The 26,514-nt window shown below is 39.0% G+C and overlaps 1 protein-coding gene across 1 annotated transcript in view; it reads left to right on the top strand.

Moving 5' to 3' along the window:
* CLVS1 (clavesin 1) overlaps positions 1–26,514 on the top strand; it is an 82,188-nt gene that overhangs the window by 3,427 nt on the left and 52,247 nt on the right. The window contains exon 2 of the mRNA XM_060775382.2: positions 7,447–8,041. Within this exon, the coding sequence (XP_060631365.1) occupies positions 7,653–8,041 (389 nt within the window). The 5' untranslated portion in view covers positions 7,447–7,652. The remainder of the gene's footprint in view (positions 1–7,446; positions 8,042–26,514) is intronic.

The following is a 26,514-nucleotide window of genomic DNA, read 5'->3' as shown; positions in this document are numbered from 1 at the left end:
AAGAAAGGATGGTGGAAGAAATGCAGGCCAAACTATACCATTTGCTGAAAGCACTTGGTAATTTTTAGGATTTACTGGTAAATCTTAGAAATTATTGTGTCATAAGGTTTGCATTAGACAACTGTGTGTTGGTAAATATTATCCTTAGTAAAGAATAGATATTGCATTGTTGGCTTTGGGATTTACCAGTATGTGTTGGAAATGTTTTTATCATGCCTTCTTTCAGACATTTATTTATTTATTTATTCCCCTCGTGGCACAATGGGCTAAACTCTTGTGCCAGCAGGACTGATGACTGACAGGACGGAAGTCTGAATCTGGGGAGAGCGGGTTGAGCTCCCTCTATCAGCTCCAGCTCCCCATGCGGGGATATGAGAAAAGCCTTCCATATGGTTGGTAAGAAAAGATCTTGGAGTCCTCGTGGACAACAAGTTAAACGTGAGCCAACAATGTGATGTGGCAGCAAAAAAAGCCAATGGGATTTTGGCCTGCATTAATAGGAGCATAGTGTCTAGATCTAGGGAAGTAATGCTACCCCTCTTTTCTGCTCTGGTTAGACCACACCTGGAATATTGTGTCCAATTCTGGGCACCATAATTCAAGAGAGATATTGACAAGCTGGAATGTGTCCAGAGGAGGGCGACTAAAATGATCAAGGGTCTGGAGAACAAGCCCTATGAGGAGCGGCTTAAGGAGCTGGGCATGTTTAGCCTGAAGAAGAGAAGGCTGAGAGGAGATATGATAGCCATTTATAAATATGTGAGAGGAAGCCACAGGGAGGAGGAAGCAAGCTTGTTTTCTGCTTCCTTGGAGACTAGGACGCAGAACAATGGCTTCAAACTACAAGAAAGGAGATTCCATCTGAACATGAGGAAGAACTTCCTGACTGTGAGAGCCGTTCAGCAGTGGAACTCTCTGCCCCGGAGTGTGGTGGAGGCTCCTTCTTTGGAAGCTTTTAAACAGGGGCTGGATGGCCATCTGTCAGGGGTGATTTGAATGCAATATTCCTGCTTCTTGGCAGGGGGTTGGACTGGATGGCCCATGAGGTCTCTTCCAACTCTTTGATTCTATGATTCTAAGACATTAAACATACAGGCGTCCCCTGGGCAATGTCCTTGCAGACGGTCAATTCTCTTATACGAGAAGTGATTTGCAGTTTCTCAAGTTGCTCCTGACACACATTTTTATTTATTTATGATATTTATATACTGCCTTTCTCACTCCAGGGGGGATGGGACTCAAGGCAGTTTATAACATACTAATATCAAAATAATCATTTAGTACTGGCCATGATAAATGATAGATGTCATAATTTATTTGCTAACCATAGAAATATGGGTGAAATTTGTCTATGAACCATTTGTGCTGTTTTAAGTTTAATAGGAATCAGAATGTTCTGGCATTTTTGGTCTCCTTCCCAGTTTTTAATGTTTACTCTAACAGAGTTACATATAAACATACATCTTCATGGCTGGCAGAGCATCCAAATTCACAAGAAAATGAGACAAAAGTTGCATTCAGTATTATGGAACAATTGATAAATGAATTTCACTTTTCCTACAACCATTTTAAAGGTGTTGAGTTGTAGAGGGTGCTTATTATGTGGATCTTCATTTCTCTGAAAGCTGCATTTAAGATCTTTTCATTTCCAAGGACATAAGAAAAAGACTTTTTTTCCTGAAGGGATGGCATAATTGTGATGGCATAAAGCCTGTGTGCGCATGTGTGCAAAGCAATGGTTCCTCCACAAGTCATATTTCCTTTGGGAAGTAATTAGTGGGAAGATTTTGTCCACAGTTTCTGCCCCATATACCTCATAGCCATGAAATGGAAATCATTGAAATGTAATTTATTATGCTACTACTCAATTGGTAGGAGCATGCACTGTAATACTGAGTCATTCTATAGTACTGTCTGGTTTCTGTGGTGCCCACACATTTCCCTTCTGGCATCACTGCAACATCCTGTTGAACAGCCACATTTGGTTGGTGCTGCTCACAGATGCAATTCCACTAACAGGAAATTGTTAATAGGAGACAGTTGCTATTATAATAGTTGTGAATTGTGATATCTGTAGCTGTAGTGAATGATTCTTGAAGACTGTGCGATCCAATATATTTCTGCAATAAATATGTGCCTTTAAGTCAACTCTGGCTGACTTAATCTTACTCTTTCTTGGTAAGGTTTATTCAGAGGGGTTCCTCCAAGGCTGTGAGAGTGTGACTTGCTCAGGCTCACCCAGTGGACATTGAAATATTGTGGATGTGTAGTTGTGTATACTGTTGGACTGCAGCTTCCATTATCCCTCAACATTGGTTGTCGGTGATGTCTAGGAATAATGGGAAACACAGTCAAATAACAATTACTTTCCAAATACTATGATATATCTTATGGTATTTGCTCATAAATCCTTGTGTTCTGGTTTACATACCATGTTTAAATATTTGAATGTGTTGAGGAGGGGCAAAATTGTCTTCTGCTGCTCTAGAGACTAGCACACAGATAAAGAGATTCAAATTGCAGGAAAAGAGATTTCACCTAAACATTAGGAAGAACTTCGTGATGGTTAAAGCTGTTCAAAGCTCAGAGTGTGATGGAATCTCCTTCTCTGGAGGTTTTAAGCAGAAACTGGATGGTAATTTGTCAGGAGTGCTTTGATCAGGTATTTCTGAATGGCAAGGGATTAGACTGGATGGCCCTTGTGGTCTCTTTTAACTCTATGATTCTGTGATAACCCTTGCTATTGATAACCAATTATATGGTAACTCTTGTACCATGTTGTCTACTCATGGACTCCTGTATTTCTACAATGAATACAAAGAGAGACACCAGGGTATATTTATGTCTAACAGAGATTACACCATGCATGGTCCATGTGCCCTCAGTGGGCCATAATGAAACCACTTTAAAAAAGAACACTAAGTATTCTTATGAGGCAGTAATACAAGAAGCAACATATTAAACATGAAGGCATGTTTACAAATGAAAGCACAGTGGCAGGAATGTCTTCAATAGCTAGGTAAGCATATCTCAATGGAGCAATAGTAGTTAACACCTAGTAATGCTTTCAGGAAACAGCCCTGCTGTTCAAAGCAATATTGATTATTCTAGCTGCCTGCATATTGCTTTAAAGCCAGATGTTAGTATGAAAGAAAGCTTGTAAAAATGAATGATACACCAGCATGTGCAACAGAGTGAGCTGTCCCCCTCCCTCCCCAATGCTGTTATGGTGTAGTTACTACATTTTATAAATGTAAGGTGGGCTATTTCAAAATAACTGTAAACCTGAACGGCCACAGTCTGGAAATATATTTTAGTGAAGACAGTATCATTTAGTGCCTCAGACAGACCCTCATTCAGTGACATACTGGTACATATCAATCTGGTGTTTGGCAGTGTCAGAAATGAATTATGATTTATACAACCCAAGATATACACAGCTATCATCCCATCTACTGTATTGTAGCAACTCTCCCCTCCCCATTTCTACTGCTGGACCATACATCTCCTGCTACTTGGCAGTTGTGCATGGCACAGATCTTCTAAATGACAAAAATACTCTCATTACAGAAACTCAGAATTGACAGATGAAATAATCTAATCTGGCCATGATTTCACTAAATTGAAGCTAATACAATACAAAGACTAAGTTCTCAAACTGCCAGTCTGACAAGACACAGCCCCAAACATTTTTCTCCTTAACGGGAAGATTGAGATACTGGGAAATGAGTTCATGAATCACAGAGTTGGAAGGGACTATAAGAGCAATTTAGTTCAACCCCCTACAATGCAACTAAAGCACTCCCAAGAGATGTTTAAAAATTTATTTTAAAAGATGTCTAATTAATGATAGTCCATACCATCCAAGGCTCTATACGAGGCATGGGCAAACTTTGGCCCTGCAGGTATTTTGGACTCCAATTCTCACAATTGTGGGAGTTGAAGTCCAAAACATCTGGAGGGCTGAAGTTTGTCCATGCCTATTCTATACTCTACTGACAAAGAGCTCTTAACAGTATTCATGAAGGGCATGAATACTTGCAATGAACTAGCATCTTCTCTTGAATGTGCCAGGCCAGAGGAAAATCAGAGGAAAAGACCAGGAAGCTCAAGAGCATGAGACAATGGGTTGCTATTCCTCAGTATTTTCCACCTGAGGCAAACAGTGCTTCACTATTTTAAATTCTGGTTGGCCCTATAATCTTTAGTAATTTCAGAATTTCACTCATCTTTCATTACTCATTTTAGACATGGATTGCAAAATCCCACCACTGTATCCTCCATTTAGTTGCTTTCATTGCTATTGTACGTTGAAAATAAGAGAGTTGTAAAGGTAATGGCATCATTCTAGTGTACTTCTGCAATAACTTTACTCTCTCAACTGGTACAGTGAACTTCAGTAACCCATTTGAGATCTCAGAAATAAAGCTTATTGGAAAAAGGAGTCTGAAACTCTCTCCTTAGTAAGGCTTTTAGAACGGATGTCTTTTAGCATGCAGTATTGTTTTTGAATTGTATTGTTTAGAGTGTGTGTGTCTCTGTGTGTTTCTGCATGGCAAGGGGATCAGACTAGATGGCCCTTGTGGTCTCTCCCAAATTCATGATTCTATGATTTAGTTGTAATCTTTTAAATGTGTAAACCTCTTTGAGGATGACTACTTTTAGTAGCAGCAGAAGTTCTGCTTCTCCTCCTCCATCATCACCCACCTCTTCTTCTATGAAACTATAAGATGGACCTGCAAAAAAGCTTGTATCTTTTGTTTATGGCAATCAGGATAGATGAATGAGTGCAACTGATTCCAGAAAATTAACCTTATGTAGATAATAATAATAATTTTATTTTTATACCCCACCTCCATCTCTCCGAAGGGACTCAGGGCAGCTTACAAAGGGACAAGCCCAAAAATTACAGGTTAAAACAAGCACAATAAAATACAACCAACAACAAATAAATAAAAACATCTCAATCAGGCAACATCATAAAAGCAATATAATTGCTGAACAAAAATTGATGTTGGGTTTGGGAGGCTCAGAGTAAGTGTAATGGTTCCTAAATAGGGCCGAGGGAAATGGCAACATTCAGAGGGCTGGGCTAGAACAATAATGGCCTTAGCCTTTAAAGTGTCAGAAATACAGGAAAGGGCCAAACTAAAGTGAAGGAACGGGATAATTCTCTGGTGAACTGCCTAGTCAAAGGCACAATGGAACATCCAAGCTTTTAGTCCTTGTGGAAAATGGACAGAGTGGGTAGATGTATTCTAATGTTCTCCAATTAAACTATTAATGGTATAGCCAAGACATGGTTTTGTAAACAATGTATTTAATGTGTACCTCCATCATAAAAAACATACAAGTGTTACCAGTAGATTGCTGAAGGCATGAGGCTGGCTGCTTTTCTGAAATGAACAAGAGAATAAGATAATAGTGCTTGTACTGAATGACACACTGATTCACGCACGTACAGAGTCACCTTGAAGCTGATGAAGCTATTAAGTGAAAGTTACATTGTCAGTGAAAAATATTTCTAGAGAGGGAATTATAGCTTTAAAAATAACTACAAATCCTACAGATGCTGATGGAATTTACCACAGAGTGCTAAACTGATGAGAGATAAAACGATTGCTTGCAAAACATGCCATTGCTTAAAATAAAACTAATCCAGATGGGAAATGTGAATCTGAATCTTGCAAAGGCAGTTGTTGTTTGGTGTCACAAGAAACTAAAAAACTAGATGGAGGTAGCATGGTCCACAATGAAAGGAAGTCAAAAGAGATTTGCAGCTAGGGCAAGTTTCACACTGAACAGTTATAATATTATGATTCCTCTTTAATTGGCATGTGGAATCCTAGGGTTTTAGTCTGATAGGGCTCTAGAACTCTCTTGGTGAGAAATCTAAGTATTTCAGGAATAAAGCAAGTGGATACAACAGTTCTATACCAGTGTAGTATGGAAGCACACCAGTTCCAGATTTGGCAATGTAGCCATTACACCAGATTGAATTTTGTCAGGGATTCTTTTGTGAGTGTTGCTTTTGACAGTGAAGTTCCACTGCTGACTGTGCAATGGCTTGTTCATATGGACAGTAAAATGTGTACAGGACACAGGTGCACACTGCAAATACAGTAGAGTTTCGTTTATCCAACCTTCGCTCATCCAATATTCTGTATTATCCAATGCAGCCTGCCTCCTGCCCAGATCCACAGCTGTTTCAACACATTGTGATGTTTTGGTGCTAAATTCATAAATACAGTAATGTCACCATGTATTGAACTGCTTTTTTCTGTTAATTTGTTGTAAAACATGATGTTTTGGAGCTAAATTTATAAAATCATAATGTAATTTGATGTTGAATAGGCTTTTCCTTAATCCTTATTATCCAACATTTTCACTTATCCAATGTTCTGCCGGCCCATTTATGTTGGATAAGCAAGTCTCTACTGTATAACTGCATTTGTGGCCTATATCTGCCTTTTGTATTAATCCCGTTTCAGAGATATCTAAGAGGAACAACTCTATTATTATGTTAATGAGTTGACTAGTAGTCATTTCTTTACAATGTCTGAAGTTGGGTGTATCCATACTGCAGAATTATAGCTGTTTGACACCACTTTAAGTCCCATAATTCCATCCTATGGAATCCCAGGATTTGTAGTTTTGCAAGGTTTAGTCTTCTCTGCCAAAGAGTGATGGTGCTTCACTGAACTACAGATTCCAGGATTCTGTAGGATACAGCCATGACACTTAAAGTGGTATCTGCCTTGGGCCACAGGGAGAGACAGGTAACCACCTTCTCCTTCTCCTTCTCCTTCTCCTTCTCCTTCTCTTTCTCTTTCTCTTTCTCTTTCTCTTTCTCTTTCCTTCCCCTTCCCCTTCCCCTTCCCCTTCCTCTTCCCCTTCCCCTTCCTCTTCCCCTTCCTCTTCCTCTTCCTCTTCCCCTCCTCCTCCTCCTTCTTCTACACTGTTGATATACTCATTGCTTTTGGTTGTTCCTCAGTAATTGTGGTCCTGTCTGGAATCAAGCTTCAATTATTGAGCAAAGGATAGCCATTATTTTAAGCATTGTTTCTTTAGGCAGTCTTAAAAGGCATCTTCTTTTCTCTGTCTAGGAATGCTTTGATGGAGCTGTCAGTGTCTTCCATTATTATTTGCATCCTAATTAAGCAAGAAAATGCAATAGAATGTTAAATCTGTGCAATATCAGTGTTGCTAAAGGCTCTATTCAATTATAAACCCACCGAGCTGTGTTCACGATGCTTCCGTTCCACATATAGTAGAAGTAATGATGACATTGTACTAAGTATTACATTCAATTACTGTTAAATTTTTGGTATTTAAATTTTAATCTCACCTGCATTATAAAAAATAGGGAAATAAACATGTTTGGAAATGTGCTCATTACAGACATGCAATCGTAAGATTTTTTTAAAATCTTTATTTGTTTTTCAGAGAACAATGATAAAAGAAGCTTATTTCCCTGGATGGATATCTAGGAATGAGAACTGAAAGTGAGAGCTCTATGTGTGAATATGAAAGATATGTTTCAGGACAACGCAAACAGTTAAATGCCCTTGAATGGATGTTAGTTGAATGGGACAAGTATTTCATCTGATTACATTTCTGAAATTAAGGATTTGGAAAAGGCTTTTGTAAAGATGACCCATTTACATGCTGGACTCAGTCCAGAGACTATCGAGAAAGCCCGTCTGGAACTCAATGAAAACCCAGATGTTTTGCATCAGGATATCCAACAAGTCAGAGACATGATCATCACTAGGCCTGACATTGGATTTTTACGTACAGATGATGCCTTCATCTTGAGATTTCTCCGAGCCAGAAAGTTTCACCAAACAGATGCCTTCAGGTTACTGGCTCAATACTTCCAGTACCGTCAGCTAAATCTGGATATGTTCAAAAATTTCAAGGCTGATGATCCAGGGATAAAGCGTGCCCTGATTGATGGATTCCCGGGGGTGCTGGAAAACCGCGACCACTGTGGCAGGAAGATTCTTCTGCTCTTTGCAGCCAACTGGGATCAGAGTAGGTAAATGTAGATAGTGTACTTATCTTCTTTTAATGCACCATTCATTAACTTGTCAATATGAGCAATATTTTGGGCAATGCGATTCAAATTCAAATCCTGAATTGATCTCTCAATTTAATTGATTAGATAGAGTGCATCTTATACAATGTAGAATTTATGCAGTTTGACATCACATTAACTGCTCAATGCTATGGAATCATGTTAGTTATAATTTGATGAGGCACCAGCAATCTTTGGGAGAGAAGACTCAAGACCTTGCAGAACTATCACTCCAATGATTCTATAGCACTGAGACATGGTAATTAACATGGTATCAAACATCATACATTTTATAGTACAGATCAGTGGTGCACAACCTGTGGCCCTTCAGATGTTTTGGACTTCGGCTCCCAGAATTTCTGATCATTGGACAAGATGGCTAGGAATTCTGGAAGTTGGAGTCCCAAAAACTTGGAGGACCATTGGTTGTGCACCCAGCGTCAAAGTAGTATATACTGTAATTGCATAGTACAACTCTCTGTATTAATAGGGATACATTCCAAACTTCCCCATGGATACCTGAAACTATGTATAACAGTAATCTCTATATCTTGACTATACCTGGGTAGAAGAATACTATCAATTGCACTGGAGGGCCTAGAGCAGGGGTCCTCAATTTTTTTAAGATGAGGGCTGGTTCACAGTCCCTCAGACTATTGTGGCCTTGGACTGAGTCCCCTTCAGGGTGAGAAGGGCGGGGTAAAGGTAAACCAAATAAATAAATAAAATATAGTTTGAAAAAAATATGAATGAATTCATATGCACACTGCGCACATCTTATCTGTAGTGCCAGAAAACAAAACAAAACCACGACAGAACAATACAATATTTAACATAAACTTACCAGGATTTCAATGGGAAGTTTGGGCCTGCTTTGGGCTGATTAAATAGTCAAGGTAATTAGGATTTTTGTTGTTGTGTGCCTTCAATTCGTTTCAGACTTAAAGTAACCTTAAGTCTAAAGTTTATGGCAGGGGCAGGTAAAGGACCTTGGAGGGCAGCATTCAACCAGGGGGCCTTAGTTTGGGGATACTTGGTCTAGAGCAAGCATGGGCAAACTTCGGCCCTCCAGGTGTTTTGGACTTCAACTCCCACAATTCCTAATTTCATCAAGCCCCACACATTGCATGATGGGAGACCCATCATCCGATGGCATACCAACATATCTCTGGTTTTGCTGATCCATTTAGGTTTCTTGGCAAGAATACTGGGGTGGGTTGCCATTATCTTCCCCAGGGATCACATTTGGTCTGACCTCTCTGCCATGACCATCCCGTCCTGGGTGACCCTTCACAGTTTTGCTTGTGGCATCATTGAGGTGCCCAAGCTCCAGCGCCGCAACAAGGCAGTGAACCTTTGCTGGAGAATGAAACCTTGGGTATTAGGTTTATGAATAAAGGGTTGTACTTTGTAATTGTAATAATTAACTGTATGCTGCTTCAAATGTGTAGTCCATTTTCTCCATGAATAATACATATTTTAACAAAATATTTGCAGAAAGTTCCTTAGTGCCTATCATACCAGAAAATTGGTCATACTATGCACGTCATATAACCACTGGGGACACAGTAAAAATATTGTGTTTTTAAAACTGGAGATGAAATAAAACTAAATAACCTGAGGAGTCAGGGGGAAATACTTCTTTTGCTCACAACTGATCTTTCCGTAGTTGATACCAGCTAATGCTCATAAATCCTATTTTATTAACCTAAGAGTTGTAAACGTCAGACACTTAACTGCTCTGCAAGAAAGTGTACAGAGACTTGGATTTAAAGGGCATGGTATTATGGCTATGTGAGATTGCAAAAGAAAAAAAGATATTGATCAAGTTAAACTGAAGATCTAATCTGGGAAAAGTGATCAAAAACAGTCTGTAAAATGAGATATTATTTTAAAATGCCCACACATTTTAGTGTCAATCTCTGACATTTAAAATAAATCTGTAGAGGCTGAGAAAATAAATTTATGCAGAAAAAAACTGGAGATGTATCTCAAGATGCTCATGATAATTTATTAGAAATAAAATTCAGTACATTGAGACATGTTTGAAGTTTATTCTGCAATTTCCATTGGCTGCAGTCGGGTTTGTATTTTTTAATGATTTAGAGGCTGTTGCCAAGCAATAATTGACATTTTCTGCATGTATATTCTTGTAGCTATTGCAGGATGTCAATAACGGTAAAAGAATTAAAAAAAAAACACCCTTGTTTTATCTTTTATTCCTTCACATTACTATTCAGTAAAGAACTGCCAAGACTGCCACTGTCTGCAACAACAGCACAGACTTTTATATGTGATAGACTGAAGTCATTAGTTCAGAGCAATTTCACTTTACTTAAAACAATTACATTTTTCAGGCCATGGTATCAATAACATTCTTGTGAACAGGGGAAAGAGAGAGCTCTAAAGTGAAAAATACTATGCAGCAACAACATATGAGGTGGTGCATGATGATAATGTATTCAATTCATTATCACCCTGTTTTGTTGCATGATTTAACAATTCATGATAAAAAGTTATAACAGGAAACATAATAATACTGCAAAGGTATCAATTGCCTCTTCCAGAGTCTGGAAAATGTTGCTTTTTGGACTACAAATTCCAGTCTTCAGCCAAAATAGTAAAGGTAAAGGTTTCCCCTGACATTAAGTCTAGTAATGTCTGACTCTGGTGGGTGGTGCTCGTCTCCATTTCTAAGCTGAAGAGCTGGCATTGCCCATAGACACCATCAAGGTCATGCAACCAATATGATTGCATGGAGTGCTGTTACCTTCCTTCAGAAGTGGTACCTACTGATACATTCACATTTGCATGTTTTCAAACTGCTAGGTTGTCAAAAGCTGGGGCTAATAGCGGGAGCTCACCCTACTCTCCAGATTCAAACCACCAACTTTCAGCAAGTTCAGAAGCTCAGTGGTTTAACCTGCTATGCAACCAGGAGGCCTTCAACTAACATGACCAATTTTTTCCCAAGTTCTTTCTGAGTCTTTTCCTATCTATCTACCTCATCACACTTACCTAAATCGGCACCTTAAGATGCTTCCACCCTGCCAGCTATCACAAGACATTGTGTGTCTTGGGAATGGAGACCCCACCTCCTACCAGGGTGGAAGCATCATTGAATGTTTTCCCCATGACACAGTAAGCTTCCCATTTTCCAATGGAGCCAGCACGGATCCTCTGCAGAAGGACAGTATTCCCCATGTGTGATGGGAGAAGTGTCATCAAGAGGGAGCATTGCCCCTCTCTTTTCTCACCAAAGGTGGCCTTTGTAATGAGGCCCTACAAGGTCAAGGCTGGCTATTTGTTGATAGACCTAAGACAATGCTCCTGCTCTGTCTTCAGTGAGAAAGGTGGGATGGCCAGACAGAGGACCTCTGATGTATCTGCCCACAGTCAAACAATTATCATGACCAGGGGCTCATTTACACTGCCTAGTTATTGTGGGATCTCAAATGCTCTAGGCTGGCCCTGGAGGTCTTGGAGGTGTTTACACGCTTTGTGCATGACCCATAGTGGCAACAGAGTGGAAAAAAGTAATTTGGTTTGGCTGGACTCTTGATTTAACTTCCCTTTCACCGTAACCACTGTTGGATGGCTGCAGAACTCTGATATTTCTTCTGGCCATCATGGAGAGGGAGAGGAGCTGAGTTCTGCAGTCATATGTGGCAGCGACAACAACATGGCCTTGATCCGTCCCCTTTTCCCTGTGTAGGGTAAAGGAGATGGCAGCAGTAGACCATGTAGACAGTGGACCAGTCCACATCAGACCTGGTTGTTCCTTCCACATTTCCCACTGAAATACTGGTAATTTATGTTGGCTAGAATTGTTCTACATTTTAAAGATTGCATTGTTCTTTCATGGGATTTTTTGGCACTACAAATAAGACAAGTGCAGTGTGCAAAGGAATTTGTTCATTTTTTTCCAAACTATAGTCTGGTCCTCCAACAATGTGAACGACCATGAACCAGCCCTTGGCTTAAAAAGTTTGAGGATCCCTGGTTTATACCACCCTATAATCCAGTTCAATGCATTCTGAAACTGGATTATAGGGTAGTGCAGATCCAGCCACAGTTTACACACAGTAAGTAGTACCTACCAGATCCAGCCACAGTTTACACACAGTAAGTAGTAACTATCAGAGGTTCCTGGGTGTAAAGCAAACATCAAAGAGCAACTTCTCTCTCAATGGGGGCTATACAGCCAGTGTAGACAAACAAGGCCCAGTCAGCCATGAGATAGAAATAGCAAGGAGGAAAAGGAGTATCTGAAATTTCAAAGTTCTCCCCATACAATCAAGTTCAACAGAGTACAGAAAAAAATCGAAGCATCCTCCTGCCAGGTTAATGTATTACAGATCTCATTGCTTAGGCAAATGAATGATAATGTATTCACACACCACAGAATCTGTTCAACATACAAAGACACAATCACATATAGATACAGTGCTTATCTCACATGAACTTGAATTTCCATCCAAGTAAGAGTGAGAGTGGAATATTAGTGAGCAGCACACTGTGTCTTCTCCCTATAACCCAGTCTGCTTAACCTGCTCCCTTTGTTCCCCTCAGCACTTCAATGTCCTATGTAGATGCATCTTTATTTCATTTTTAAAACAACATCATACTTCACATACTACCCCCCCCCCCCCGGTACATACACATTGGAGATGAAGGCAGTTTTACACCACGTTAACTGCCCTGGTTCACAAGAGTTGTACTTTTACTAGATTTTTATTCTTCTCCGGTAAAGAGTGCTAGTGTCACAAGAATCTCAGAATTTCACAGCACTGAGCCATGGAGTTAAAGAGGTGTCCAATTGCATTAAATCTACAGTGTAGAAGAATACTTACAAACCAGTTTTCTAAGAATTTACTGTCAGCCACAGAAGCAGAGCCTTCATTTCTGTATTTCTGTTCTTCAGCCATACAAACTCTCTTTACAATAAATGTTAATGTTTTAGAATATGTTAATGATTCTCTTGCTTGAGAAAGGAAGCTACATCTCTCACTCCAACTCCAGTCCAACCCCCTCCACATTACATCGCCAGCATTGCTGCATTCCTTCTCCATCACATCATCAATATATCTGGATTGGAGGAAAAATGCTCTTTCTGAGGGTCCCCACCACCACTGAAATGTGTTGCTCTAATATGCTCCAGAAAGCCGTGGAACACCAGAACACTTCAGGGCAGAGTAAACTGTTCTGGCACACATTCACCCAAACACATTCCAAATAGGACACATTGCAGACTGACTGGATCTACTCCATATGAAAATTACGATAAACCTTGCAAATGAGGGAATGTTTAAGACAAGGCATACTTTGTTTCAGAACAAGCCTTAGGGCATGCAAAATTGATAATCTTATCAGGAATCTTGAATCCATCAAAATTCATTTCCATTCTTAGCTATTGAATAGTAATGAGAAGCTGTAAAGCCTAAAGAATTGATATATAGATTGAATACGGCAGTGGCTAGACTCTATTTAGCTGGTTTGTCACTGTTTAGAAGTAAGTCCGCCACACACCCCAGTAAAGCTGAAATAAAATCTAGTATGACTACTATGTCAATATGTTGATAGCTGTATTACTGGGTGCAATGATCATGCTCGAGGCAAATGACTTTCTTTTACATTATTAGCCCTTATGTCTGAAGGCTATATTATGAATACAACTGAAGCTGTCATCAAAAACATGACAAGTCAAATCCATTGTGTGGGTGAGAATAAACAAGGGCTTATTCTGAGGCCCTTTCCCCACATCTGAATAAAATCCCACATTTTCTGCTTTGAATTGGGATATATGGCAGTGTGAACTCAGATAACCCAGTTCAAAGCTGATATTGTGGGTTATTCTGCCTTGATATTCTAGATCAGGGGTCCACAAACTTTGTAAACAGAGGGCCAGGTCACAGTCCCTCAAACTGTGGGAGGGTCGGATTATAACTTGAAAAAAAACATGAATGAATTCCTATGCACACTGCACATATCTTATTTATAGTGCAAAAGACACTTAAAAACAATACAATGATTAAAATGAAGAACAACTTTAACAAATATAAACTTGTTAGTATTTAAATGAGAAGTGTGGACCTACTTTTGGCTGATGAGATAGGGTTGTTGTTGTTGTTGTTGTTGTTGTTGTTGTGTACTTTCAAGTAGTTTCAGACTAAGGGTGATCCTGAGCGAGGGCCAGGTAAATGATCTTGGAGGGCCGCATCCAGCCTCCGGGCCTTAGTTTGAGAACCCCTCTTCTAGATTATATAGCTGTGTGGAAGGGCCCTGACTACCTCTGAAAATATCAATATAGCTTCAAACCTTAATAATAAAATTAATGATTACATTTTTTGTACATGACTATTAATAAACAGTGATAAAAAGAAATATTTCTTCATCCCTTCACAGTTAAACATAGTTAAACAATAAATCTTTCTACGGCAATACATAAGAAATAACACCTTGGACAGTTGGGAAAATGCAATGGCTACTAGTCATGGGGGGTAGTACTCTCTCAGTATGGAGAAATGCCCTTCTTTTGGCTTCTCTTTAGACATCAGCAAGTTTTTTTGTATATGAAAAATATATAATGGGAGGAGGGTGGGGGGGGGGGGGGTAAACTCATTTGAATGTATCTGACCATGTTGAAATACTAGAAAGGACAGCAAATGTTTCCTCTGTTCCAAAGACTAAATGTGCATCCAGACATATGCTAAACTCCAAAGCTGTTTGAGAGTAGCAATACTCTGGCCTGGGGTAGGCTACCCTGTCTGTCTCCATCCTGTGGCGGCAGTGGGGCAGTCCAGACCATTCATAGAGGGCAAAGCTAGTTTGGCCCCACTGGATGGTCACCTCATCTTGGTTGTCCCTGTCACCATGATTAGATGTCCACAGAGCTGCAGGAGAGCTCCTGAACATTGCTGGGCATCTTTGCTGACATCAGCAAAGGCATCCATGTGGCCAAGGAGAAGGACAGGGCGATGCAATGAGAGGGTGACATGGGCCCAATACCAAGTTCGTGTGAATAGCAGAATGGTTCAGCTTAGAGCTAGTTCATCTATCCACACTCTCTTAAAGTGCAGGACTGTTCCAAGGTTTTACCAAAATTCTGGAACATTCTTTGATGCTGATTAACAAAGGGTAAAACTGGGCTAACCCATTTCCCCCGCAGTATGGATCAGAAATCCCTGGAAGTTGTTTGGACTTCAGGAGCAACATCTGGTCCAAACTGGGGCTTGGGGCCAGTGTAGATGAGCCCTGGGATATAGAATAATGGGTTCAAACCTCAGGAAAGGAGATCCTACCCAAACATTAGTGGAATACACTGCCTCTGGGTGCAGTGGAATCTCAATCTTTGAAGGTTTTTAAACAGAGACTGGATGACCATCTATCAGGACTGCTTTGGATGTATATTCCTGCATGAAAGGGAGCTGGACTGGATGGCCCATGGTCTCTTCCAGCTCTATGATTTTATGGCCCTACTCCTTAGATATTCATTTTCCATTCCATCAGCTCCCTTGCATTCTATTCTACATTCCTCTTCCATACTTTAAACCTCCTATGCTTAAATTCAAAGTCATAATCTGTAGAACCCTGGATTTTTAAGTAAATGAATTTTAATTGTTGTTCAGAGCAATCAGCTGTCTTCTTTGCTTGTTGTTTCATCTATAAATAGCTTGTTTCACCTATCAGTTACACTAGGCATTGCTCATGTGAAGTCTAACTGCAGATGAATAAATTATTAAAGATATTTGTGGTTGACAGAAGTTGTTTCAATGGCTTCTGTTTACATCCTAGGAGACTGTTAACTGAACAATAACATGCAATAGGATGTCTCTAATGAGGAAACATTAACTTGATACTTCTGGGTCCTAATGCATTGTATTGTTATGTTTTCTCTATTTTCTTAAGCATTGAAAAATTCCAGGGCACCTGGGCTTTTTGTGTTTTAAGAAAACAAAGAAAATACAGTGTGTCTATAATATTTGGTTTATTTATAAATATGCAAATAAAGCATTCATGTATATAATAGGTATGTACTTCTAGAAGAAAAAAAACACCAGTTTCCACAAATAGATATCTTTGCATTCACCTATCCCACCTCATAAAGATGTCAATTTGCATGAGGTTTAGGGTTGGTACATTTGCACTGCATAGGCTGGAGGACCAGACAATTCCCCCCACCCCCACCCCAAGGTGGCAGAGTCCGATACTATATTTGTGTCAATTGGCTATTTTATTTTCTTGGAAAACACCCAGAAACTGGCAACTGATGGCTCATGGGCAAGCATCAGTCCAAGATGCACCAATTTGAATAGCAGTGGCTTAAAATTCCCCTCCTCTAATTGTAATTTCTTTCTGTCTGTATCCAAAACAACTGCTTTTGCTACAACCATCCCATCTCCTTTGCTGAAAAGAGGAGATATGCTGTTTTCAGTGTTCAGGGGATTGAACACTCAAGGAAGATTTTTAACTATTTGTCAACCATTAGCTCCCCTTGAAAAAAAGAGCTACCAGTCAGCTTGAGCTATTAAGAAGTTATTTTTCTGACACCATTTATATGACAGCAATAACACTATCTTTGGAACTGGGCTGACAGGCTGGACATTTCACATCCATATGCCCTTCTTGAAAAAGATGATATATTTGAAAGGGGAAAATCCATATGATACTAACAATATTTATATCCGGCTCTTCTCACCCTGAAGGGGACTCAAAATATCTTACATAACTTGACACAATTCAATTTCACAATTCAAACAAAGCAATATATAAACAACAAAACAGATTTTTATATATATATATATATATATATATATATATATATATATATATATATATATATAATAAAACTTTAAAATGTGGTACCTAGTCCTGCCACCATCATTAGAGTTGCTACATTATGCCAAATCCATATAGCAGTACCCAAACGCTTGAGTGCATAACCAAGTGCTCTCTGGATGTAGGTTTTCACTTGGTTATGCACTCAACCATGAGGGAAGGGCCAGTCTGATCTCACTGGGGAAGAAGTTCCATAGCTGAGGAGCCACCACTGAGAAGGCACTGTCTCTCGTCCCTACCAATTGAGCCTGTGACAGAGGTCGGACCGAGAGAAGGGCCTCCCTAGAACATCTTGACACTCTTGCAGGTTCATAGGGAAAGATACGTTTGGATAGGTATTTTACATACAATTGCTTTAGAGTTTTATACTATATACCACTGTTCTACTTGGTTGTCCATGACATTTGCGCTCACAGCAGCTTTCTGAGATATTATAAAAGTTAGTGAGTCTTTGAGTAGATTTAGGTCTTGGACCCAATCTTCATGTCCTAGGCTCATCATGGAACACTAAGCCATTTTGGGTCTCGCCATCACAACTGAAATTTACAGATATCTGTGGCTATTCACTTTACTACTTTATGTAACAAACTGAGATACAACAAAATTACATTGAGCCATTTTCATCTGAGAATCAAATTGCCCTTTAATAAATATGTCCATTTCAGGATGATAGACAAGAGCATTGATATGGCTGATAATGCAGTTCTATGCATGTCTACTCATAGATAAGTCAATTTACCTGAAATTGAATTTGTATCTACACTGCATCAATAGCAATATTTTGATATCACTTGATTCCATGGCTTAAATCCTTGTGGAGAGAAAAAGTGGGGTATAAATAAACATTAATAATAATAATAATAATAATAATAATAATAATAGGAGATTCCACCTGAACATTAGGAAGAACTTGCTGACTGGGAGAGCTGTTCAGCAGTGGAACTCTCTGCCCTGGAGTGTGGTGAAGGCCCCTTCTTTGGAGGCTTTTAAACAGAGGCTAGATGGCCATCTGTCGAGGGTGCTTTGAATGCAATTTTTCTGCTTCTTGGCAAGGGGTTGGACTAGATGACTCACAAGGTCTTTTCCAACTCAATGATTCTATGATTCGATGATGATGATGGTGATTATAATCCTATGGAACCTAGGAATTTGGTGAAAAGTTTCATATTCACCCCCCCCCCCCTCCCCAATTCATTTTAGCATAAAAACCATGAATGCAAGAATTCTTTAGGGCTAGGGATTATGGAACTTAAAATAGCTTCAATCTATATAAATAAAAATGTAATGTTTACTTGTGGGATTAACATAACTCAAAAACCACTGGATGAATTGACACCAAATTTGGAAACAAGACATCTATCAGGCCAACAAGTGACCATCACTCATAAAAACACTGAAAAACACAGTGGAAGGGGCTTAAAAAGCAAAAAAAAATAAAATAAAAATTACATTATAACACATGCACATAACCACATATATACATACACACACACACACACACACACACACATATATACACACACAAAACACATATACACAGATTGGGCCACAGCAACGTGTGGCAGGGGACGTCTAGTGAGATATAATTGTGTCGTGTGGATAAGCCTTTGGTCCCTGGTAAGATAGTAAAGCACTGAAATCTTATCGCTTTTTATGCGATCGAGTTCTCAATATTTTGAACTTGTAACTTCTTGATGAGGTCAAACAGCTCTTTGACAACAGTGATTCTGAAGGTTTTAACATTTCTTTTTGGGCATGCCGTAATATGAAATAGGCAGGTACTAAAATCAGTAGTAGGCAAATCTTTAAGTGCCATTTTAAAATATTCAACATATTATTGACATCAGGTCAAGAATAGGGGAACTATTATGTGGTACTACTAGACTTCCTTCATTTAATCATATTCAAATTACAGTCTTTCAAATTAAACCTTCTGAAAAACTGATTTCTTTCATTGTAATTGAAGGGTGTCCATCCTTTCTTTCACATTTCTTACCCATAATTTGGCCTGATTGTACATAATATATGTTCTGCAACAAAGTGCCAGTAAGTCATAAAACACTAAAATGGCACCATATCCAAGAAAGCAAGGCAACCAATAACAATCATTTAATGCTGTCAAGACAAATTGATCCCCTGAGTGAATAGTATTTTACCTTTGTTGAAACCACATGATATTATTCTTATAGCATAACATGCTTGCACGATTTTTTTTCACATGTGATTGTGTATGTTAAAGACAAATGAGTAAAAAGAGCTCTGGATTTAGTTGAAATTTCATCTTGACAATTTTGTACATCAGACTATGAATCTGACTCCAACATTTTTCACTCTCTCATAAGTTCAACTGAGTTGAGGGTAAGCTACTTTTAAACTCTAAAATCAATTTGAAGTAAGTCAAAGACAAGAAGAGGAGAGTGTTTGACTTCTATATCCAAAAGCTCTACATCCACAAACTCAGCCAACCATGACTTGAAAATATTCAGAAAACAAAATTCCCACAATCCTAGCCTTACTGTTAACCATTTTATATAAAGAGTGCCATTTTATTGTATATTATGGAACTTGAGCATCCACTGGTTTTGATATCCACTGAGGGAAATGTGTGTGTTGGAATCAAACCCTAGTACAGAGCTTTCCAAACATTTCACGTTGCTGACACATCTTTTAGGCGTGCATCATTTCACAACACAGTAATTCAGTTTTACTAGTAAATCAGAGGTTAAACCAACTTCTTATAAGAGACACAAAGCACATACACAATCTTGTAACACACAGTTAGAAAGCTCTGTCCTAGTGGATATCAAGGCCCCACTATAATTCAGTCTAAAAGGAGCTGAACAAGTGAGATGGCAAAGGATTACTTGAGACTGCCCATGCCAAATCATGAGGGTGGGAGGGAATGGTAGAAGGAAGCACAGCTCTCCAAGATTTCCAGGAGAACTCCCATGGTTGTTCAGTTTCAGTATAAGATATGTCCTAGAATCTATGTCCCCCACATTCCTTGAGAAAGATGGTTTCCTCAGTTATTGGGCTCAGCCATAAGAACAGACTTAGATTCCTTATTTATTTACCATATTTGTACCCCGCCCTTCTCACCCCGAAGGAGACTCAGGGCAGCTTCACACATCAACAACAATTCAATGGCATAAAAAAACATACAATTAAAATAAACAGTTAAATTAAAACCGCAGATTAAAACATTTAAACGTTTAAGCTTAGTAGATGATGCAGTAAGCACATGCAGGAAGCACCTCCTTCCAGGATACTCTCACAATCAGATCGGCCCTGAAATATGACCTGGACTGTGTGATTTTAATTTATGTTTTTAATGTTTACATTTCAATTGTTTTTAATTTTAATGCATTTATTTATTTATCAATATGTGTGTGTGTGTGTGTGTGTGGTGTGTGTGTGTGTGTGTGTGTGTGTGTATATATATATATATATATATATATGTATGTATATGTATATGTGCCATTGAACTGTTGCCTTTGTAAGGCCGCCCTGAGTCCCCTTCGAGGTGAGAAGGACAGGGTACAAGTTAGGTAAATAAATAATAATAAATAACTCCCAAAAGTGATCTGTTATCAAAAAAAGGAAAGAAAAATGCATAGATGCAAGATTTTTGGTTGCTAAGTGCCACAAGCTATTATTGATAGCAATAAAAACTCAAGACATGGATGTTTGAGCAAGCATTCGGCTAATCCGATGCGATGAAATCTCTGATCAAGGACTGGCAATCACAGACAACGAAATTGGATTATGATTTTAATTTAAGAGATGCATTGGTCTGTATTGGTGGCCCAATACTGTGTATTGTATATGTATGTGTTTTATATTTTTAATTGGAATATTGTTGTTTTTAAATGTTGTAAACCGCAATGGGTCGCCGTTTTAGGCTGAGATATTAGCGGTATACAAGTGTACTAAATAAATAAATAAAAATAAATAAATAAATAATAAAAATGCAGTAACAGAATAATGTTTCCCTGGTAGTGTAGCAACAATAGAAAATAGAAAAACATCTGTTGGACCAGAAAAACTGCAAAATATCAAAACAAACACTAATTTCTAAAGTTTATCACATCTGTATTGATTTCAGTCATCAGTCCCTTTGAAGGTCTGGATGGACAATACTGCCCTTAGGTTGTGCCTCCCCCACACACCTGCAGTTTAGATCAAGGTTCAATTCAAAGGGGAAGGAAGTCTTGAGATTTTGCCTGTCCACTTCCTCCTTGAACCCCAACATCTACTTTTTGTTTTCTCTTTTATGGCTCACTTTGATGGTCTTCAGTAACATCAGCAGAGGTTGGTGGCTGCCATGTCAGTAGGTGATGATTCTCTTCCAGGTTTTAGTCTGAAGCTTAAAGGATCTGTCAGAGATGCTGAACCCTATATTTAAAATAGGTTCAGAACATTGGATAGCTCCTTTAGACTTGATTTCACACCTGCAACTGATTGACAACAGCCACTAACATGGGAATCATCTGTTTAGTTCCTGTATGTACTCAATACTGGGTTTCAGTAGCTAGCTACAAAATTTAATATAATGGACTTAGAGATGGCAACTTTTTCGTGTCTATGCTTACTAATTGCTGACTTCTTGATGTTTGCCATGACTTCTCATTTACTGCACCACTCTAACTTTCAGTCATTTTCACCCTCTCCCTTCGTCATCCTCTATTAACCAACATATTTGATTGTGCTCAAGTAATTTGTAAGCAATGGTCCCGCTACCATGTGGCATTGCCGATTAGTGGGAAAGATTTTGGACACTCCCATGAATGAGGCCAGACACAGAAGAGGCCAAACACTTTGCACCAGTCTTGGCTTGCAAGAAGGTGTATGGCAAGCACTTGTCTGCTTGTACATCTGGCATCTTGCCCTTTATATAATGCTAGTTGTTCAGTTTCAGTTGTCAACTGATTACTTTACTTGAGAAATCTCTAATATCTCCACATGTCCCAACAATTGTCCCTTCATGTTATTTCGTCACACATTGTTCCATGGATATTTTAACCTTTTAAAAAAGTCAGCTCCTTAGTGATAGCACAGGGATTTAACATGCTGAATTTGATATATTTGTGGACCAGTTCAAAGATTGCTAGATATTATTATTTATCTTCTCTCTTGGATGTAGTGCTAATCGGGCCATTTTACTCCGTCCCAGTTACAAAGCAGTTTTAAGATATCAGCCTAAAGGTGACACACTAAAGTGGCTTCAGCATAATTAAGCAAACTAGATGTGAGAGAACCGCAAATTATATCTGAGTGACTAATTCAATACTGGTTGAGTTTTGCTCACAATGAATTTATATGCTCATGGTTTGCTGCATGTTCTGAACTCTAAAGCTGGGGAAAACAGGGTTTGTTGAAATTTAAATAAACCAAACATGAAAATGTTATTTGAGAATAAATTATCAATCAGGCCTAAACTGGAACATTTTATGTTAATTTCTATGAAACTAAAAAAACTGTCATTTCTCACATTCATTTCTGAAACATTCTCATGGCCTGGATGGTACTCTTCTTGAAACCATCTTGCTTCTTTTTCTTTGCAGTACCAGAATTTGCATGGCTACGCTGGCCACTAATCCTGATGATTATGACCAATGCAATATTGTTATTATCATTTCAAGTGCAATGATGGCAAGGATGCTTGTAAATAAAATCACATGGTTCATTTCAACCAAGTAGATTAAAGGCCAGCTTAAACAAATGAGGCTCAAGGATTATTTAGTCAAAGAGAGAGAGAGAGAAGCAAAAAGGCTACAAGAGAGGAAGCAAATGGGTACCTAGCAGCAATATCTAGCACAGTGGTTCCCAGCCTGTGGGCTGCGGCCCACTGGTGGACTGCGAGACTTAAAATAAGGTCTGCAAGACATGTGGGGAAAATTGGTGCCACCATTGATGGAGAGTGAGAGAGAGAAGGAGAGGGAGAGAAGGAAGGAAGGAGACACCAGCACATTGTCCTTGCCCTCACCAGGGTTTTATTGCCTTTGGGAGGCTTCCCAGGCCAGGATGGAGAAGACTCACCTGGCAGCATGCATGAGAGAGCAAGAGAGAGAAGGAGAGGGAGAGAAGGAAGGAAGACTATTGTGCTCGCCAGCACTTTCTCGACCTTGGGAGACTTCCTAGGGTGAAGGAATCTCACCTGGTGGCACATGCCAGGGAGCAAGAAAGGGAAGGAAATTCCCCTAAAGTTGTTGTTGTTGTTGTTGTTGTTACTATTATTAGCTCCCATTGCCACACATCAGTTGTAATGGGAAAGCAGCCCTTTGGAAGATCCTGCTTAGTCCCCCAAAGTAGTAGTAGTAGTAGTAGTAGTAGTAGTAGTAGTAGTAGTTATAGCCATTAGGGACAGTTTCTTGGGACTCACACTGCGTTTTTTGTATTTTTTTCAACCTCAACCCTTCCCCTTCTTTTTTTTTTTTACATGAGTGTTAACATAGGTGTCCTCAAATTAAGGTCCAAGGGCCAGATACGGCCCTCCAAGGTCATTTACCTGGCCCTCACTCAGGGTCAACCTAAATCTGAAATGACTTAAAAGCACACAACAACAACAGTAATCCTATCTCATCAGCCAAAAGCAGGCCCACACTTCCCATTGAAATACTAATAAGTTTATATTCCTTAAAATTGTTCTTCATTTTAATTATTGTATTGTTTCTAAGTGATTTTTGCACTGCAGTGTATATAGGAATTCATTCATGTTTTTTTTCAAATTATAATCCGCCCCTCCAACAGTTTGAGGGACTGTGACCTGGTCCTCTGTTTAAAAAGTTTGAGAACCCCTGTGTTAACAAAACCCACAAATAACAACAAAGTCCAATAAAAAAAATCTTGGTATCTTTATTTTTAGGCCTGATCCTGGGGTTATTTGGGGTGCTGATTCAGAAAAATGCATTTGATTAATTTTTTTTTCCTGTGGGCAAGCAGATGGTGACTACTGGATAGCATGTGTTCTATATCAGAAACTAGAGCTGATGTGGTCAATCCAATGCAAGTTTCTGGTACTAATGTTGGAGAGTGGTCCCTGGCCAAAGTGGTCCCTGGTCAAAAAAAGGTTGGGAACCACTGATCTAGCAGAATAATACAAACATTTAGAATTTAGTTTGCAAAGCACAGAACATTACTTTCAAGCAGAATGCATATGTCAACATGTTAAGGTCATCCATAACAGCAGGATGATCCTCTGGATCCCAGAACTGTCCTACCACTGTTCAGTTATTGATGAATTCACCATGTCACTATTCATTTGTCTTAAAAATAATTTTCCAGGCCCTGTTAAGCATATAGCTATTGTACCAAATGTTCTGCTGTCTTAATTGAGTTTTGAACTTCAAGGATATCTAACCCACAGTCTTATATTTCTGGCAGGAAAATCACATGGATTAAGATATTAGCAATTTAAGAAGAAATTCTGGATCTGAGGGGTGGGAAATGCAGAAACACAGAACAACACGCCACTTCTGGTGATTCCTTCATTGTGTGGGAGGAGAGGTTTTATGTCAAGTATTTGTTAGGTTTGGTTTTGCTTTTTCCGAGTAGCTGTTGAATGTCACTCCTGTGGAAAAATACATTTAACAGGCTGTTTCTATTTCTCTCTCATTCTAAATTTTCAAAGGGCAAGGGACATGAATTGCATCTTTCTGCATCTTCTAACATTCTCTATTCCATTCTCACAACTGTGCAAATATGCTTTATTTCAGAGACTTTAATTACACTCAATAATGCATTTAAACAAGTAGATAAAATAAAAGCCAGCCAATAGGATAATAGAAAATGCTAATCAAGGTGGCCAACTGAAACATTCACACCTACCTCCAACAGACAAGAGTTTTTTTTCCCACCCTGGCCTTTCATGTGCCAGTACTAACCACTATCAAAGCAAAGACTGAGTTCTCACAATGGCAGAGATTAATTTGCATAAGACCAGCACTGGAATTGTATTTTCAATAACAAGACCAGTATCGTACAACCTAAGATTTAATAAAGAAATGCCACTGAGCATATATTCATACTTCTGAGGAGCAGCTGACCTGCACAGGGCTTATAAATATGCTTGAGTTGGGCACTTATTCTTAACTCTGAAAATATTTCTGCTTTTTTATATGGTTCACACCACTTGTGTGTATATGACTCAAACTATATGTTTACTCTGGCCTTTGGCAACCCAAGAGATTTTGAGTTATCAATGCTTTTTCTATATTTGCACTGACATTCCACCCTGAATCAGGGATGAACTATAATGAGAAAATAAGAACTCTGCCCTGCTGAATTTTCCTTCAATTCCCAACATTTCTAGCACTGCAATTATTTTAAAAGTTGGTTGCTTTCTTGGAAATGTAGTTTAGCAACCAAAGAAATTGGGCTGGCCAAGTGACCATGGGAATTTGAACTCAGAAAATATAAGCATGAGTGTTTTTGAATGTCCCTTTGTGATGTTAGAAAATAGGAAAAAAAATCATGAGAGCAGAATTCTTACATGGGGCAATGCCCTCATTATACACATACACTGCATCCTGAATTGACCTATTTATATAATTTCGGAAGCTAAGCAGATTGGTCTTGGTTAATGTCTGGATGGGACGGCACTAGGAGTTTACAGACAAGCCTGAGAAAGGCAGCTGCTGCTCATCACACTTGACAGTGTTGGGTTTCTTAAATAAGAAGGCAACTTCTTCTGTTCCTATTTATTAGTGATGAGAATTATGCAACTTCTAGACATTCTTGGATTGTAGCTCCTGTCATTCCTCACCACTGAGTATGCCTGCAAGAAATGATAGGACTAATAACAGCATTTAAAGTGGCATGATTCCCACTTCTACTGTATTTTGTTGTTTTTGTTATTGCTATACAACATATTCTTTCTCATCAGTCTTGTTTTTCAGATGGTATGATGAATGTTCTCCTCCCTCTTGATACTATTGATGGTTACAGTTTACAGTTTATCCTCATTCAGAATACATGTCATTCCCATGTATTTCTTTATTTGTAAATATGGTTCTAGGACCAGATCACTACTATTATTTCATGTCAAAAGCATTGCATAAAAAGTATAAAACTGGTAAAAATAGAGGGAACACAAGTGGTAAAATAATTTTTGATCAAAAACGGGCAACAGAGACTGCATTGTCTGTAGCTTTAAACAGTTCTACCTCTGTACATGAGGCAGGGCATTGTGGGCAAGCATACAGATCCTGAGTTGTTTGTTCTGCTCCACAGTCGCACAAGATGTAGGATTCTTCTAGGTAGTGCCATTTTGCCAGATTGTCTTTAGATCTGTCCACTTCACTTCAGAGTCTGTTCAAGGACTTCAAGTTGCCCATTCTTGGTTTGCCCCTGGAGGCAGACCCTTGGGGGGGGGGGGGGCATCCATTTCCAATAAGCTGCCAACAAAACAATTTTCACTCATTCTTGCAAACTTAGCACCTCAAGGACATGTTTAATTAATTTTTATATGGGGACATGATGTGAAAAGAGGTGCATGTGCCAAGCTCCACTGGGATCCAGGCCCTGAGAAACTGATGTGTTTTAAATTTTAATCGGCATTAACATGTACAGTAGTTTGAATGTTGACTTGTGACTTT

The sequence above is a fragment of the Anolis sagrei genome, chromosome 4 (genome assembly GCF_037176765.1).
Source record: "Anolis sagrei isolate rAnoSag1 chromosome 4, rAnoSag1.mat, whole genome shotgun sequence".
NCBI lineage: Eukaryota > Metazoa > Chordata > Lepidosauria > Squamata > Dactyloidae > Anolis > Anolis sagrei.
This window is presented reverse-complemented; position numbering and strand designations above follow the sequence as displayed.